General features: G+C 49.1%; 1 protein-coding gene across 7 annotated transcripts in view; it reads right to left on the bottom strand.

The window, feature by feature from the left end:
* Positions 1-18439, bottom strand: part of suco (SUN domain containing ossification factor) — a 49583-nt gene that overhangs the window by 3889 nt on the left and 27255 nt on the right. For 2 of the 7 annotated variants that reach the window (XM_042057030.1, XM_042057034.1), the window contains 17 exons: positions 17306-17417; positions 15287-15414; positions 14898-14965; positions 13868-13975; positions 13612-13717; positions 12162-12182; positions 11794-11849; positions 9554-9642; positions 9224-9292; positions 7607-7690; positions 5830-5917; positions 4127-5587; positions 3635-3722; positions 3004-3108; positions 2576-2727; positions 2012-2103; positions 740-795 (listed from right to left, as the gene is read on the bottom strand). In XM_042057030.1, the coding sequence (XP_041912964.1) occupies positions 740-795; positions 2012-2103; positions 2576-2727; positions 3004-3108; positions 3635-3722; positions 4127-5587; positions 5830-5917; positions 7607-7690; positions 9224-9292; positions 9554-9642; positions 11794-11849; positions 12162-12182; positions 13612-13717; positions 13868-13975; positions 14898-14965; positions 15287-15414; positions 17306-17417 (2883 nt within the window). Of the gene's footprint in view, positions 1-3; positions 662-691; positions 796-2011; positions 2104-2575; positions 2728-3003; positions 3109-3634; positions 3723-4126; positions 5588-5829; positions 5918-7606; positions 7691-9223; positions 9293-9553; positions 9643-11793; positions 11850-12161; positions 12183-13611; positions 13718-13867; positions 13976-14897; positions 14966-15286; positions 15415-17305; positions 17418-18439 lie in introns of those variants that run through there. The other 5 variants (XM_042057035.1, XM_042057031.1, XM_042057032.1 and 2 more) reach the window with 5 other exon arrangements.

Below are 18439 nucleotides of genomic sequence, written 5' to 3'. Positions count from 1 at the left end.
CAGAGGGAGGAGGGACGACAAGGGGCAGAGAGCAGAGACATTCACTCAGGAGGAACTTGCACCAATTACAGGAATGTTAAAACACCTACTGCTCTAGGACACATTAACCACCACTGTGCTGAGCCATGAGATCTCGGAGCCATCTGCATTCATACCAATTAACCAGTTATTAGTCATTAATAATCAAGTTATTAGTCATCAATAATCAAGATCTGATCAGCATGCACGTGTTGTGGTCAGTTCTGGGGATGTCACAAGACAAGCCAGGACAGACAGGGATAAATGGAGGGAGGGCTGACAGGAGGGCACCCTGTACAACAAACTAAAACCTGCTCAGTAAGCTCCATAGCTCAGCAGAGAAGCGGTTAATGAACTACACCACACGACTCCCAGGACTGTGTTCCACAGCGCACTGCACCACCCTCAGCAGTACGCAGTACGCACGTAGCAGTATGCATGTAGCAGTATGCATGTAGTAGTATGCAGTATGCATGTAGTAGTATGTAGTAGTGTGTAGTATGCAGTATGCATACTACCCGCAGGCCTCCCTGAATGCAATGCAGTGCAACACAAAGGAAGGTCAGGGCAGGGCAGGAGAGGTGGTGAGTGCGTGTGGTGCCACAGGCCTGCCAGCCGGACACAGCGCTAGCGTTAGCGCTAGCACTACCGTTAGCACTAGCGTTAGCGCTACCGTTAGCAGCAGATAAGGCCACTCGGGTGGGCGGAGCGGACACTGTACCTTTTTCTCTGGAGAAAACCTTAGAGGTTCTACAATGTACAAGTCATCAGGACCTACTAAAGAGGGGAGAGAAGGGGCCAGGTTAAACGATGGCAATGGAAAACAAACAACACACACACAAACAAAACAAACAAACAAACAAACACAGACACACACTCACACACACATATAAGCATGGAGTGCACTTGCAAGTAGTACTCCACTCGCTCCCTACACTCACTGAGGACAAGCACCAAATTTGACAAACTACACAAATTTTATTTTTTTTCCCTCGTAGAAACAATGTAGGCCTTTGTCTCTGTTGCTGTTACTACTTGCAAATGTCTGACATGTGACGGCCAAAAGCAGAATGTGCTAAAAATAGCCTCCATGTTCGCTGCTGCTGCAGAGTGGATAAACTGGCCGATGAGGAGCGGTTGGAAGCCCCGGGCACACGCGACGTGCGGAGGCAAAAACGTGAGAGCACAAAAAAGAACTAAAGAAAAGAGAAGCAGCCGCAGGAGGGGGGGTGGGGTGGGGTGGGGTTGGGTTGCAGATGTTGCAGAATAGCCGTTTTGCTCGGGTGTAGTAGCCGCTGTTGCGGCCGTGGCCACATGGCTGATTCATATGGAGCATCACATGATGGGAATGAGACGCGCTCATGGCGTTAGGCTGTGGAAGGTCGGCTGGGCCAGGGGCTCAGCTGAGAGCGCAGCAGGAGTGGGAGCAGTGGCCCCTGGTCTGGTCTGGACAGAAACACAATAACACCTGCAGATTTGTGAGCCAGATGGTGTGGAGGGCAGGAAGATTAGGGCACGGTAACACGAGCCACTCTCTCTCTAAGAGCGCTGCCTGCCTGCCTGGGAAAAACCATGATGTCACGCAGCCTTTGTTCGTCATTGGCTGGCCCCACCGAGCGAATGAGAATGGAATTAAAGGGTGTGCGAGAACACAATGACACACAAGGAACAAGGTGAGGGTTTAGTTTAGCCACTGGGAACCTGTGTGTGTGTGTGTGTGTGTGTGTGTGTGTGTGTGTGTGTGTGTGCTCGCGTGCGTGCCTGCCTGCGTGTGTGTGTGTGTGTGCATCTGTGCGTGCTGTTTTTAACAAAAAGTGTGTTTAAATGCAATGGAGCATTGAAATATACAATAAAATGTGTGTTTGTGAATACTGTGTGTGAGTGTGTGTGTGTCCCAGAATGTCCTTGAATATGAAAATATGTGTGTGTGTGTTCGTGTTTGTGTGTGTGTGTGTGTGTGTGTTGTGTTCAGTGCTCATTAGAGATTCATTACCATCTGTGGCAGTCATCTGGAAGGACTTGGAGCGCACCAGAGGAGAGGACACTCTGCGCTTCAGGCTCATGTCGTCATATGAGGAGAAACACCTGCAGGAGACCAGAGAGAGGGCGGCCATTAACCAGCACCCAAGGGGCAAGAGAATACTAGCAATATGTCATACCGCACATACAACTTAGTATACACCACATTCCTCACATTACTAACTAAATATATCTCTTTAGCACAGGAAGATTCCAATGTTATAGGTCATGTCATGTATACACTGTATCAACATAGTGATATACCTGGGTGGAGCTGATTTTAGGATTATGTGAGAATGTTAAGACAACTAAGTTGGACATTGTTTCAAGCAGAATATCCATCTCAAACATGAGGAAGGGCCAGTTATAGTAGAGTGTGTGGAGAATGTATAAACATCTGTGTGTGTGTGTGTGTGTGTGTGTGTGTGTGTGTGTTATTTAACCTCTACAGTAATGAAGCAGTTCTTCATTTATCTACCTGTGCTGTTGGAGGCCATGTTTATAGAATGTGTGTGTGTGTGTGTGTGTGTGTTTGTACCTCTTTGGGCTGGGGTAATGGTTGGTCATGGGCACAGCTGTGCTGGTGCTGCTGTGATTGGAGGAGCCTCGACAGCACTGCATGCAGAGCAGCAGCCCCAGGAGCAGACACAGCACCAGAGACACCACCAGGTAACTCTGCCTGTCCGACACCTGAGGACACACACACACACACACACATACACGCGCACAACACACACGCACACACACACACGCATCACACACACACACACGCATCACACACACACGCATCTCACACACACACACACGCGCACACACCGCACGCATCACACACACACACAGAATACATTAGCCACAGTATCATTCACCAAATCTAAAGTGTTCTACTATAGCAACAAATCCACAAAACAAACAAACAAAAAGATTTATATATATATTGTTCTTATCGGTGTTCTTATCGGTGGTTACCTCTCTCTGCAGCTGGATTACTGTGGCCGAAAGATTGAGCATCAGTTTAGTGACGTTCTCCAGCTGGCTCTGCAGAACCTGAATGGACTCCGTCTGTTTCTGGTCCTGTGTGTGTAGAGAGAGTGAGGGGAATAGAGGAGACCCAACATCAGCTTTACAAGTGAACACAAAGCAGTGTTTCCCATACATTGACTTATTTGTGGCGGCCCGCCACAATACCAACATTGACCACCACACAATGATTTTCCAGGTTGTACTAAATTGTGCATCATAATTGTTAGCATCATAACCACGCTGTGCTAATTTGTTAAAAACTGTTGTATTCAAGTTAATTCTGAAAACCAACCACCACAAATGGAATTCAATTCTGTGGGAAACACGGCAAAGGTCATAACCGCGATGCGTCTCAAGTTCAAGTAGTGTCATGTACTCATAACAGGAATTAGAAGTAATGAAATTCTTTTGCTCAAGAGCCAGCTCAACTTTAAAGAATAAATTAAAAGTAGTGATTAAAAAGGTATATTGTGTGTGTGTGTGTGTGTGTATGAGGGGGATCTGGTGTGTGTGTGTGTGTGTATGAGGGGGATCTGGTGTGTGTGTGCGCCAAAAAAGGGGACTCTATGGTGCTGACCTGCTCCTCTGCGATGCGCGACGTGTTCTGCAGCTTGATGATGGTCTTATTGAAAGCTCTCTGCATCTCCTCCATCTGTTTCCGATACCTGCACAACAACCACAGAAGTCATTTTTAAGTTGTGACTGCGCTCGTTGTGAATCAGACATCCATGTCAATTCACACTGTTCTGACAAGCTCGCAAACGAACATGGTCAAACAGCATTTGATGGGGTCGCACCCACATGAACACACTTGCATACATGCTTTTACTGTCCCCTAGACATCGTTTGGTAATGGTTATGTATTGCTTTTGGTTACTTTTAAATAAATACTTTATTGGTTAAAGTTATTTCTGTTGTCCTGACTCCCTATTTATGTTGCGGCTTAGAGCCGGGTCGTAACAACACGTGCGTGTGTCTCTCTGTGTATGTATGTGTGTGTGTATGTATGCAAGTGTGTGTCTCTGTGTATGTATACGTGTGTGTATGTGTGCGTGCGTTGACATCTCACCTCTGGCTGAGCTCCTCCAGGTACCTGCTGCTAAGCGACATGTTCATCTCCAGCGCCTTGATGCGGTTGTTGAGCCGCATGAACACCGACTCCTTCTGGTTGGAGCCATGCACCAGGTTGCCGTTGCCGTTGCCGTGCGGCAGGTCGGCTGTGTTTTGCAGCTCGGCGTAGAAGTCGGTGGCGGTCCGGTGGTGTCCGGTCGCCGCGGGGACGCTCAGGAGCAGCTCCTCCACCGCCTCCTCCACACGGTGGTCGGCGTGCGGCGCGGGCGCCTCCGGGACCTCCTGCTGCTGGGGGGGAGGAGGCGCGGGGCTCAGGGGCCGGTGGTGGGGCAGCTCCTCGACCCCGGGCCTGCCCGAGTCTGCGCTCTCCGGCGGGGGGGGAGCGGGCAGCTCCGTGGGAGGGGCGATGATGTCCGCAGGCTGCGTGTGGGTGGGCAGCAGCGGCTGCAGGGGCTGCTGGGAGCTGCTGTCCAGGGGCGGGTCCAGCCTGGGGGAGTCCGTCTCCGGGCTTAGGGCCTCTGGGGTGGACGAGAGTCCGGCGGAGGTGGCCGTGAGGGTGGGGTGGAGGTGCGGGGGGCTGCTGCTGGTCCGGTGGCCCTCCGCCTGGGTCTTGGGGACCTGCTCCAGGTAGCCCGGCCGCTGCTGCTGCTGCTGGTCCTGCTGGTCCTGGGGCTCGCCGGTGGGCCGTTCGGGGATGTCCTGCGTGGGGGTGGGCTTGGCCAGGGAGCCGTCCGAGAAGCTGTGGGGGGGCAGCGTGGACGTGCGGCTGGGCTCCAGCAGGATGGGGGGGTCCGACGGGCGCTCTGCGGCCCCCGCCGCCTCGCCCTGGTGGCCGGCGCCCGAGTCCGAGGCGTCCGTGGGGCTCGCCCTCTCGCCCTGCGCCGGCTCGGCCTGCGGGAGCCTCTCGGACGCGGGCTGCCCCGGCGGCTGCTCCTGGGCGAGGGTGGGGGTCGGGGCCGGCACGGCCGCCTGCTGGGCAGGGGGAGGCGCCACGTGCGAGGAGGCCGTAGACTCCCCGCCACCGCCACCGCCCCCCTTGCTGGCCGCTCCGCGCGCCGCTGCCCGGTGCTGCCGGTCCTTGCGCTGCCGCTGCAGGGCCAGGGTGACGGAGCACCAGCGGCAGAGCTTCTCCTGCAGCGAGGCCAGGCACGAGAGCGTGGAGAGGTGCGCGCAGTAGAACAGGCTCTCGCGCTGCGCCGCCTCGCGCCGACGCTGCTCCTCCTCAGTCTCGGGAGGCGCCGACGACGACGAGGACGAGGACGACGATGCCTCCTCCGCTCCCTCCTCTTCCTCCTCCAGCAGCGTGACGGTGGACTGGGACGACTGCTCCTCCTCCTCGTCCTGGACCAGCGTCACGATCTGACCCCCCTCGGGGTGAGCAGAGTCCGCGGGGGTCTCGGGAAGCGGGACGGCCTGGTCGTCCTTGGGAACCGCTTGCTCCGCCTCGGAGACCTCCAGCCTGGGCAGGAGTCAAACAGTGGAAATGTCACACACACACACACACACACACACTAGCAGCACTAGACTGCCTGCCTCTAAGCCGTTTACAGACCTCAACTGAACTCGCAAAAGAAAGCCCTTTCAAAAGCTCATTTCCTGAATCATGACCACATGTCCAAAAAAGTCTGTTTATGAATAGATATATATGTGTGTGTGTGTGTGTGTGTGTGTGTGTGTGTGTGTGTGTGGTGCAGTACTCACACAGGGGGCGTGGTGGGGGTTGGAGTGGGGCTGACGGAAATCTCAGATGCCGTTTCTGTGATGTTGTCAGCGCCGGATGACGCGTCCCCTGCGGACAAGAGAGAACAACGGGAACAGATTAACAAAAGAACCCTTGCTGAGGTAAAATAAGGACCAGCGAGACTGAGGAACTAGAGACTTCTCTAGCTGAATACAAAGAGACTCATTGTTCCTATTAGAGCTATCCCTGTGCCAACAGATACACACATTCACTCACTCATCCACACACACACACACACACACACACACACACACACACACACACATCTGGAACGCAAACACTGCACACACTACAGGGAGGGGAATGTGGTCCAACAGTGCCTGGACCGCATAATCAAATAAAGATGGCAGAAACACATCACCATGGAAACACATCGCCATGGCTGCTAATTCAGTGAGATCCAGAATAAAATTGGGCGAAGCGGGAGGCTAACCATATAAGAATCCCTCAGGTAACCTGCGTTGGGCCACGTAGCGATATATCCGCATTACTAGGATGGCTGTGACAATCGGCCTCAGTATCTGTGCAAATGGATTACTATATCAGAGCTTGGGGCTGGGCTAAGGCCGGTCTCATACAAAGGCTGGCATAATCCAGGATTTGGATAATCAAACCAGAAGGGACTTGGAAGATGACAACTGTTGCTAATGATTACAATGGAAAGCCTAAACAAGTTGGGTTCAAATTCTGTCTGACGACTGACTTGCATATTTTCCTCTTTATTTGTTCTGGGAAGGACTCTTGCAGACAGGACACTAAAACGTTTGGTTTTCCCTCAATAGTTGACACTCCTTCTCCCAGCTAAGATTTACATTTTGGTACCTAGAGCATGCGTGGTGGCCACACCCCTCTCTCTCTTGCGTAACTTAATGTAAACTAGTGCCATGGAGAGGAAAGAGTCTGACCAGAGATGGTTCTAAAGGATCTTTGTTTTGATACTCTTTGGGCACTGTTCCTGGGCAATGTTCCGGAGTACTGTGGTTCTGGCACATTACCATTGATATTCAGCAACATTTATTTTCCAGGAGAACTTTTAAAATCACCAGTAGGCAAATTGTCATGATCATCTAATAAGAACACTTGGTCGGAACCGGTTGTGTGGTTGCCCAGCAACATTGTTCAGTTGCCCCATGCATGCTCACTTCTAGGGGTTCAGGAGGGCAAATGGAGCAGAACACAGTTTTATTCAGGGTAATAGAACTGCTTGCCGTAGTAGCACTATGTCTGTGGGGCATCTTAGAGCGTCAACAGAGATGTTGTGAGAAGGTGAGAGGGGAGAGAGAGAGAGGAGCGAGTTGGCAGTGCCCTGTGCCTACTCAAATCCCCTCTCTCAGCAGGTTGGCATGGTGACAATCCTCACAAGTCACACACAGCTGCTAGCCAGAACTATCGACAAAACAGTGCCAATTACACTGGTTTCCTTTGATGGGCCAACAATAGCCCTGTGTGTGTGTGTGTGTGTGTGTGTGTGTGTGGGACTGTAACAAGAGAAAAGCTAAATGGTCTTGTGTTCCTAGAGAGTGCGGTGATGGTGTGGCCCGGTGGACAGCAACGTTAGAGACTCTCAGTACCTTCAATGTGTGTGTGGGTAGAGACTCTCAGTACCTTCAATGTGTGTGTATGTGTGTGTGTGTGTGTGTGTGTGTGTGTGTGTGTGTGTGTGTGTGTGTGTGTGTGGGTAGAGGCTCTCAGTACCTTCAAAGTGTGTGTGTGTGCGTGGGTAGAGGCTCTCAGTACCTTCAATGTGCGCTCCTCCTTCCTGCTCTGGCTTTGCCCCCAGCACGTTGGCAGCTATGTTATTCACTATGTCCAGGATGGCATCTGGAGCAAACACAAAACACACACACACACAAAACAGTAAACGTCTGCAGACAAAGACCTCCCGACCTCCCTCCCCTCTCTCCATCATCCCCTACACACACACTCTCTCTCTGAACATGCAGGCCTCCTTAATAAGAGCCTTAGTCAGATGGCCATGGGGCCCTCAGGAAGAGGCCTCATCACGGGCTGGTAACTGGCCACACAAACCTTTACAGTAAGGCTGTACAGACCACTGTACTGTAAGGCTGTACTTGCCTACCCGCCCCTGTGTATGTGTGTGCGTGTGTATATGCCTACGTGTAGTCATGGGTGTATAGGACTGTGCGTTTTCTGAAGGAGCACAGACGTGGTTTGTGTGTGTGTGCACGCGTATTTGTGTGTGTGTGTGTGTGTGTGTGTGTGTGTGTGTGTGTGTGTGTGTGTGTGTGTGTGTATGTATGCCCACGTGTGGGCATGGGGGTGTGTGAGTGTTTTCTCAAGGAGCACAGACTTGGTTAAGCCCTCAAGCACGGAGACAAAAGTGGGGGCCTGGGCTTCTCAGCCAATCAGGATGCAGCCCTGCTCTCGGGCCGAAACCTCCCCCTGGCCAATGACAACCACCGAGCACAGAGAGGCATGTGTGCACGGCTGTGGACGTTGCGTCATGAGGGAATAAATGGACACTGAAGTAACCAAATTCCCAGTGTTTACGCCAGGGGAAAAAGCTGGGTCCTGCGCTCCCCCTCTGAGAACAGCCACCTTATTCAATTTAGCCTGCTGCCTTAGAGTAGAGTAATCTAGGCTTTTTCTCCTCACAGTCCTTGGGCTAACAGTGCTTAACTAAAGATGCTTTTCATTTATTTTATATATATTCAATAATCATAGAAATACATCACTATTTCCTTTCATACTTTCATAGTTCCTCCATATATAATCCTACAGAAACTACAATATGCACCACAAACCATTTCACCATGAAATAATCCATAGTGAGAAGTTTAATACTTAGGTTACACTTTACTTGACAGTATCGACATAAGAGTGACATGACACTGTCATGAATGCGTCATAAACAAGTCATAAAATTTTATGACAACGCTTCTGTTATTAAGTGACATTCGGTTTTTGTCATAACAAGTTAGGGTTAGGGTTAGATTTAGGGTTAGGGTTCATGTCTCATGACAGTGTCATATGTTCATGACAGTGTCATGTCACTCTTATGTCAATACTGTCAAGTAAAGTGTTACCAATATATATTATGTATAAACCAAACACACCAATGTCAATGCAGGCGTATAGACGTCTATATACACATTGCCTCCTGCTATAAAATCCATGAGTGTATATAATAAGTAGCATGCTTCTCATTAGTGCTGCCTGAGGCCACAGCCTCCTACTCTAAAGATGGTGGCTTCAGTGTTCCAAGTGATTTATGCGCCATTGCCATACCTAATGAACCCCGAGAGGCAGGCCTAGCAGAGGAAGCAGAGAGGGGTGTGTGTGTGTGTGTGTGTGTGTGTGTGTGTGTGTGTGTGTGTGTGTGTGTACACGTACTTGTTGCAGATCCCAGCAGGTTCTTTGAGGATTTGTCTTCAGATGGGATGTAGCCAGGAACGTCATCTGCTGAGAGAGGACCGGTTATCTCAGAATGCTTAAAGCTTAGGGTCAACAGAGCGCACTGACTAAGAGAGGCAGTCATACAGGCTGCAGAGGAGAAACACCACTTCTGCCTTTCCAAATAAAGCCCTCAGGGCAGATCAAAGTTGGACTAGATGTTTTGTTTACAGTTCTACAAAGCTGGCTCTGTTCATCCAGCCAGCTCCCACACACACAGACATTTCTCCGAGAACAAACAGCGGAGGTGGAGGCGGAGGTGTTACCAACCGAATTCCTCGTCCGGGTACTCCAGCCTCTCCGCGGGGTACTGGGAATCGGCCTCATCGATCTCCTCCACCATGCTGGTCCCGAACACTCTGCAAAAGGCAGAGCAAGTTTTTTTTTTTAGTAAATAAATAAATAATAATAATAATAATAATAATAATAATAATAATAATAATAATAAACAACAACAACAGTGTTTCCCATACATTGACTTATTTGTGGCGGCCCACCACAATATCAACATTGACCACCACACAATGATTTTCCAGGTTGTACTAAATTGTGCTTAAATCTGGTTAGCATCATAACCACGCTGCACTAATTTGCTAAAAACTGTTTTCAAGTTAATTCTGCAAACCTACCACCACAAATAGAATTCAAATCAAATCAATTCTGTGGGAAACACTGAATAATAAAAAGATATCAAGCGCAAAGAAATGGGGGAAAGGGGCAGAGGGCTAGATAAAAGAAGGCCGTGGGGGCATACCGAAGGGAACACCGAGACACGGAAAAACAGAGAGGACATATAATGCACGCTCTGCTATCTTAAACAAACAGGGCAGTAATCACCCCGCCATGCCCATGGGGTGATAACCAAACGCCAGCAGCATCGGCGGGGTCTCAGAACTCAGCTATGAGGGGGCCATTCTGCTTGGGGGGGGGGGGGGTCATCAGTACAACTTATCTAGCAGTTCCACGCTGCAGCAAGGTATACTGCCCTGAACTTTGCCCCAATGCTGGGGCGCTTTGTGTGGAGCATTGGACCAGTTCAGGAACGGGTTTGATGGCTCATTGCTGCTTCCTTAGCTAGAGGCGCAGGGAGGTAGGAGTGGGGGTGGGGGCGGGGGCGGGTAGCTGTATGCAAAGAGTGCATTAGTCAGGCGATGGGAGGCCTGAGGGTAAATTGGTGTACATGCCTCAGCATGTCAACGACGCTAAGGATTTCATTTTAATATTAGTACTACGCTTTCCCAAAAAAAGACTAAACAAAAACTATAAGGAGCGCAGCTCCAGGGGAGGATCAGACTGCTGTTGGATTGGGTCATCTGAGGGAGGCTCCATTTCGCTCCCTCCCCTGGAGTCTGGCTCCAGCCTGGGCTCACGTCGAGGCTGAATGTACGGAATTTCCATATGGAGGCAAGAGTTACAGACCCCCATACAGTGCTGAGGGAGAGCAGTCCAGCTCACTGCTCCCTACTCGGGGCCCCATGTGCCCCTTTCAGCTGCACAGCAGAATATACTTCAAGCAGCCTAGGAAGCCTCCGGCAGGGAGAGAGAGAGAGCTTTAAATGCTACCTAAAGCAAAGTCTCCCGAAAGCCCTTGGGCTGGTCTAGCACAGGCTGGATGAGCCCACATCTGAGGGTCTAGTGAAGGAACCAAATAAAAGAGTTCCTGGGGATCAGCTGGTAGAGCTGGACGATAAAGCCAATCAAACTCAATTCCCTAGTGAGCATTGTGACATCACTAAAAGAGAAAAAAGTATAAGTATATATGTAAGGGATAATGCCCGAGGAGGTGTCCAATATCAGAAATAAATGGACGACGCGGAGGCGTGAACCGTCCGACGCGAAGCGGAGTCCATTTATTTCTGATAATGGACGCATCAAAGGGCATTATCCCGTTTATACCATGGTCACTTACGAAATAAATAAATATGAAATCAATTATTAATATTAAATGAGTTTTAGAGCTAAAATAGTTAGTTTTTTCAGCTGTTTACAGTTGATTCCATTGTTGCGAAGCCTGCCTCCATGCTCAACCGTCGTCCTACTATCGTTGTTATAGTTACCATTCATAAGTATTGATATGGAACGGCGATTAAACTTTTTTTTACCAGATCTACTTCACAGGTGTAGTATATCACTTTTTAAACGACACCCTTTTCAACCTAGACCATGGTATAAACTCTTTTGATCCCGTGAGGGAAATTTGGTCTCTGCATTTATCCCAATCCGTGAATTAGTGAAACACACTCAGCACAAAGTGAACCCACAACGCACACACTAATCCTGACGCAGTGAGCTGCCTGCTACAGCCACGCTCGGGGAACGTCTGCTTGAAGAACAGCATCAATATAAAAATATACATAAATGCAAACATTACGCATGCCAGTAAAAAGACAACGTTAAAAGGATGACCTACATTGTGGCTTCAAAAAACAGGCAGCATTTATTTGACATCTGTAATGAAAGCGTCCAATAAGACCACAAACAAATTAATGCAAATGTGTAGTTTGGCTCACCTGAACAGGCTCAGGGGACAGAAATGCTCTGACCCAAAGTGGGAGAGAAGTTCCACCTACGGACATGAAGACAAAGAGCCCTTAATAAACAAATGCATTTCTCACCAACGAGTGAAATCTATATTAAAAAATAACAAATCAGAATGAAATTCTTCATTCAGTGGAAAATCAAGGGCAGTGAGGCATTTGCGAAGCTGATTTGCAAAGTGAATTTTACTGTGTGTGTGAGCTGGTTATTTTTAGTATGTGTGTCTATGAGCGGCTATGACAAAAACAATGTGTCTCGGTCATGCATTACAGGTACTCTGTGCACTGCCACCAAAAAGCCCCCTTTTACCGTGCATTCAAACTAAAAGGAGAATGCTAACCTTCATGTACTTGATGAACATCTGATGCAAGAGGAAGACAGGAGAGAGAGGGAGAGAAAAAGAGAGAAATCAGTAAAAAAAGGACTTGATTCATGCCACAAGCAAGTCAAGCAATTTTGTCTTTTCTTGGCTTTTTTTTGGTTTGATTGATTTGTTTTTCCCTACTGTTACAGGTAAGGTAAGAAACAACAAGACAAAACTAGCAAGAGCTTTGACAGAAAGAGAGAGAGAAGCAACCAGTGTACACACATACAGAGTGTGAGGCAGAGGAATATGACATCACATCACATCACATCACATCACATCACATCACAGAACAGAAGTCAGATAAGCGCTTTCCTCATCTGATGCAGGACAAACACACGCCGTAGAGGGGCGCAAGGGACAGGCGCTGGAAGAGATTATAAAATGGTGGTGTGGCACGGTCGACTGCCCTCCAAAGCTCTCCCTCCAAAACATCTCCGCTCACCACCCTCCCAACCTCAGGCACTGCTTACAAAACACACCCCTGACGATTTCACAAGTGTGCGTAAATCATGGCTGCCATGAAAAGCCAGTCAAGTGCCAAGCAGCCCACAAAAAACATCTAAGTGCCTGAAGAGACCTCATTAACCCGCAAGCAAAACTACCGCACAACAGAACAAGGAAAAGCGACGGTAAACATCAAAGCAAAGAGGAGCACAGAAGGAATGAACAGAAAAGAAAAGAAAAGAAAAGCAGTGTTTTGAATATCTATCTAAACGAGCTCAGCTCTAATCTGCTGACTAGCATGCTTCAGGAGCATCCAAAAGTACACTGTTAATCTAAACAGAGCTTCCTCAACAAATGACTGTGAATGCACTTTCACCTACAATCTACCACAAGCAGAAGAGAATGGGGCTTGAGTGACATTGCCCTGCCTTTTATACCCCTCTTGAAGGGGGCATTAGTGTCTTCCTGCGGCCCTCACACAATGAGGGTCTGTGTGCTCGACTGTCGCCTCTCCACCCCGGAGGTAGTCAATGTGACTTTCAGATTCCTCAGCAGCACTGGTCATGTTACAGTACCTCCCACCCCCATCCAGAAATCATCTACAGTTACATGCTTCCACACACACACACACACACAATACTCTGGCAAGGATAATTGTTGGGGATCATCCGTGAAGGGTCATCCTCTATTAGAAGATCCTCTTTGAAGACCCTGGGGACCAGCACCACCTACCGTAGTCATGGGAACTGCCTGAGGACGTGTAAAGCTAAAGTGGCCTTTAGTCAGCAGTTCATGTTGTCTGATGAGCAACACCGAGGCACCACGTCACATGGCCTCCTCGTCACTTTCAACTTCATTAAAAAAAAAGTGTCCACACCACTCCGCACGAGGGAAGAACCCTGATCATGTGATCAAGCATGATGGGAGCCTGGAGGAGTACTACTCATGCCCACATCCTCATTTATTTGATTATTTTTACCTTGACGTATTTAGCGTAGAGCTGCTCGTCCAATGGGAAGCTCTGGACAGTGCGCTGGTCACGGGCGTGGAACGTTCCCAATTTGATCCACTTGTTGGTTGGGTACCTAAACAGGGAAGGGTGGTATGACTCAAAGCAATAAGAATGTGGCCAACACTACTGAGGGAAGCTTGATAAACGCAGTATCACATAACTGACTGAGAAACACAGATAAATGTGTGTGCATATGAAAACGCATGCTTGCGTGAGACTGTACCGGTCACTGATGGACACCAGGAAGTCTTTAGGTGTGGACGAGAAGAGCTCGAAATTGGCAATGTCCAGCTGCTTCACCTGGATGGGCTCACAGAGCTCAATGACAAACCTGGATGGACAGAATCAGAGAGAGGAGACCGGAGGAAAGGAAAAGGGAAAAAAATAAATGTTAGAAAAAATGGTGAGACTGGTGAGTCAGCTGGGGGCTCCTTCTAGAGCCTGACGGGCCCCATGGGCCACCCTGTCACCCTACTCCACCCTGTGCCATGTCAGACCAGCGGCAGGGTGGAGAGAGAGAAAGAGAGAAAAAGAAAGAGAGAGAGAGAGAGAGAGAGAGAGAGAGAGAGAGAGAGAGAGAGAGAGAGAGAGAGAGAGAGAGAGAGAGAGAGAGAAATAGAGAGAGAAGCAGGGACATGACGTGCAGTGCTAATGAAGGGAACGAGGAAGGAGGGCGGGTGCAAACATCTCAGGGCTAATGGTGTGACTCACAGATGCGTGGGCTCAATCACATCAACACAGCACAGCACAGCACAGCGCAGCGCAGCAGACAGAGGACAGAGGACACAAGCACAGCACAGCGCAGCAGACAGAGGACAGAGGACACAAGCACAGCACAGCGCAGCAGACAGAGGACAGAGGACACAAGCACAGCACAGCGCAGCAGACAGAGGACAGAGGACACAAGCACAGCACAGCGCAGCAGACAGAGGACAGAGGACACAAGCACAGACGAGCCGAAATCAGGAGAGGGGGATGGGGAATAGGGAGAAGAAAGTGATTGAAAGGTTTTTGCCAAAAGTGCAGAAGCAAGAGCTGTTGAAAACGTATAATAGACTTTTTTTTGTAACAGCTGACATGCACACAAAGAGAGAGGAGTGGAGAGGGAAGATCTACGTGATTATTGGCCCTGACCGCTGGCCCAGTGTGTGTGAGTGTGTGTGTGTGTGTGTGTGTGTGTGTGTGTGTGTGTGTGTGTGTGTGTGTGTGTGCGCGTGTGTGTCATGGAGCTGGCGTGGCACGGGCACACTCACCAGATCTTGTTACTGCAGGGGTTCAACATGTAGATGTCCATGTTCTCCATCAGGATGGCCGACGTGCTCTGAGGGAGAGAGGCACACAGGTCAAACTCAACGTCCGCAACGTCTGACGGACGTCGCTCCCGGTCTCACGCGTCAATTCCTCCAGCTGAGAAACTACTGATTTCTCCCCAAACTCACCCGTGACCTTACAGCAGCCATTTTACAAACGGAGAGAAAGGCAGACTGAATTTCCTCTTACAGACTTCTAACAGTGATCTGAATGGACGAATACTACAAGTTCTATTCCATCAGTGAGATCTATGGCTACTGCCTACATTTGTTGCCTGGGGTCATTTGGGGGACCTCTGCACTGTACTGTCCTGTGCTGTGCTGTGCTGTACCTTGGCCTCGCTGTTGGCAGACAGGATTTTAGCCCCACACTCCACGGAGGCGTAATTGTTTTTGAAGTTCTTCTGGACCTTCTTCACTGGGTGGGGGTTCCCGTTGGAGGAGGTGTGTAGGGACTGACCTGGAACATAGAGGGAACTAGTTAGCCAGGAAAACCAGGACACCTACACAAGATAAGGGTCCACCCATTGCACTGTGTGTGTGTGTGTACACGTGTGTTCACCATCGACCCTGAACATGTTTATGCCAGCGGCCTCTTTTTTTCCAGAAATCATAGGAACAACTTATCACCTGTCTGTGTGCTATAGTGTACAACCTGTATGCAAACACTATCTCTGATTGATAACCTACTTAGGGTAGGGGGACACTCTTGTGCATGTACCTACCACCTGAGCACACACACACACACACACACACACACAGCATCTCTCATATCCTCTGCATCTCAACACCACTGAATCTCTGGGAAAAATGGAGACATTCATTAATCTTTGACAAAATATGGCCTGTTAAGGACAAGAAATTACAACATCATCAAAGGCTCAGTTATTTTCCCACTTTGCCTGGAATGAGAACAGGGACAACACAATTGTGGTGGACTTGGAGCCAGTCCCCCTGTTCCCTAATTGCATCCCCTTTGCCCAGGCCCTTGGTGTCCTTCTTCCACAACCATTCATTGTTCACTGCACTCCCTCATTCAATGGTCTACTCTGGAGTGCGTGCAGAGGATGTGGTCAAACTTACACTTGACTTGTCAGGATTAATACTTATAAAAGAGACCGGTTCTACGGCGAAGGGACATGTACTATAATCCAGCTCCCGATAACCCCGCAGCAACAGAAAGGACTCATTAACTCTTTCACTGCTGCAGCCTCCAGACTATACAGACTATTCACATATGTGATGAGTGGACATACATACGCATGGATGACTCCTATTATATTCCTGACCTGAAGGGGTTAGCGCGCACACACACACAGCGGCACTCTCCATGATCTAAGAGCTTTAAGAGAGTTCATTCTGCTTCAGTGAATCGGGCTGGTTCATTACTGAAGCAGAGAGGGGTGTGTGTGTGTGTGCATGTTTGACAGAAAGAGAGAGACAGGGAGAAAGAGTGAGTCAGTCAGTGAGAGAGAGAGAGAGAGAGAGAGAGAGAGAGAGAGAGAGAGAGAGAGAGAGAAAGGAGAGAAGAAAATGTTATGCAATGTTCACTGTGCACGCTCTACTTCCTAAAAAAGGCCCGTGGCGACAGTGCTAGCAAAATGTGGCCCCCCACGTGGCATAGAGGAGCAGCAGAGACAAGTAAAGGAACTGAGCTGAAAGGGTTAACGTTACCCATTACTGAGCTTAAAGGGTTACCCATTGACTGTGAGACTGAGCTGAAAGAGTTAAAGGGTTACCCACTGACTGTGAGACTGAGCTGAAAGAGTTAAAGGGTTACCCACTGACTGTGAGACTGAGCTGAAAGAGTTAAAGGGTTACCCATTGACTGTGAGACTGAGCTGAAAGAGTTAAAGGGTTACCCATTGACTGTGAGACTGAGCTGAAAGAGTTAAAGGGTTACCCATTGACTGTGAGACTGAGCTGAAAGAGTTAAAGGGTTACCCATTGACTGTAAGACTGAGCTGAAAGAGTTAAAGGGTTACCCATTGACTGTGAGACTGAGCTCGGCTGTGGCGCAGCAGCCACTCCAAAAGCATTCTGCGTTCACTGGAGTAGAATACTAATGCCGTCCCAGAGGAATGTGTGGAGGCCTGAGTTTCTGCACGTGTACAGTGAACCGAGAGCATGCACTCAAATGCCATGCATGGAAAGATGTGTAAGTGTGTGTGTGTGTGTATGTAAGTGTGTGCATGTGTGTGTACTTACAGTATGCACTTAAAAGGGTATTACTGTTTAACTTGTAACTGATATTCAAGTACAAGTCATCTGCCCAGCTTCACCAATTTGTTTTGTCCTCTTTGTGACAATGTGTGCGTGTGTGTGCGTGTGTGTCTCTCACTGCGACTTACTCTTCTCCTTCTCCACCTCCATCACCTTCTTCTTCCACTCATCAAATGTGGGGATGTCCTCTTTGCTGGGCACAGAAGGGTCAGTTTCCCTGGAGCCAGAGGAATCTACCACCTGCTCAGAGGGAGAGAGACACACACACACACAGACATATATTAGAGTCCACACACGTCGACACAACACGTGACACACACTCACACACACACACACAGGACCTCTGGGAGTTACTGAGCTGTGAACGGTGATGTCTTATGTAATGTGAATATGAAACAGTCGCTCTAGGCCTGCCAGCTAGCCACACAGTCACCCAAACAAATCCCATGTGCAACTTCACAATCCTCTTTAGAAATTATGCAGGGGGAATGGATTGGCCAATCAGTCTGGCCACTGTTTAAGTGCAGCCATTGACCTTTCAGGCGCATGGGGTGAAAAAAGGGAGAGTTCCGACAGGTTATTTATTTTGAAATGCCTTAGCCTTTTCTTCTACTCACCAATCTGCTTCTGTACATGATGCTAGTTAATGACACACCTCCTTAAACAACACACCCACCCACACACACATTCCTCTCTCTCTCCCTCTCTCTCTCCCTCTGTCTCCCTCTGTCTCCCCCTCTCTCTCTCCCCCTCTCTCTCCCTCTCTCTCTCTGTCTCACCATCACCCACTCTTTAAGAGTGCGAGAGTGCATTTACCAAATTAAACTTTTATGAGGCCTGTAGAAGTGGTGAAAACTCTGACTGAACAGTCAGTCAGCCCTGCCTTACATGGTCCCACTTTCTGTTTCTCTCTACACTAAACAAAGCAGATGCAGCCATGAGAGTTTGGGGATTTCAATAGGACAATGCACAACGTGCACACACGTTCCTATAAATTCACCTAATCTAAACAAAAATCGCAAGCTGTCTGCTCGCCACGGAGGAATGCAAAGAACTCTGAAATCCATTCAGTTGCCACACAAAGGAAGCAGAGAAAGTAGAGAGGGGCGATTGTGTTCGCTTTCTCGTCACGGGCCGACAGTGAACGCTCCACTATGCCCTGGGGGATTGTGGGATACATAGCTGCTGCACTGGTGGACGCGAAAGGCTACACATCTGCATATATGAGAAAAATGTGTATGATGCCTGTGGTGCAGGTAGGA

This window comes from Alosa sapidissima, chromosome 12 (genome assembly GCF_018492685.1).
Source record: "Alosa sapidissima isolate fAloSap1 chromosome 12, fAloSap1.pri, whole genome shotgun sequence".
NCBI lineage: Eukaryota > Metazoa > Chordata > Actinopteri > Clupeiformes > Clupeidae > Alosa > Alosa sapidissima.
The sequence above is the reverse complement of the archived record's forward strand: the minus strand, read 5'-3'. Positions and strand labels throughout refer to the sequence as shown.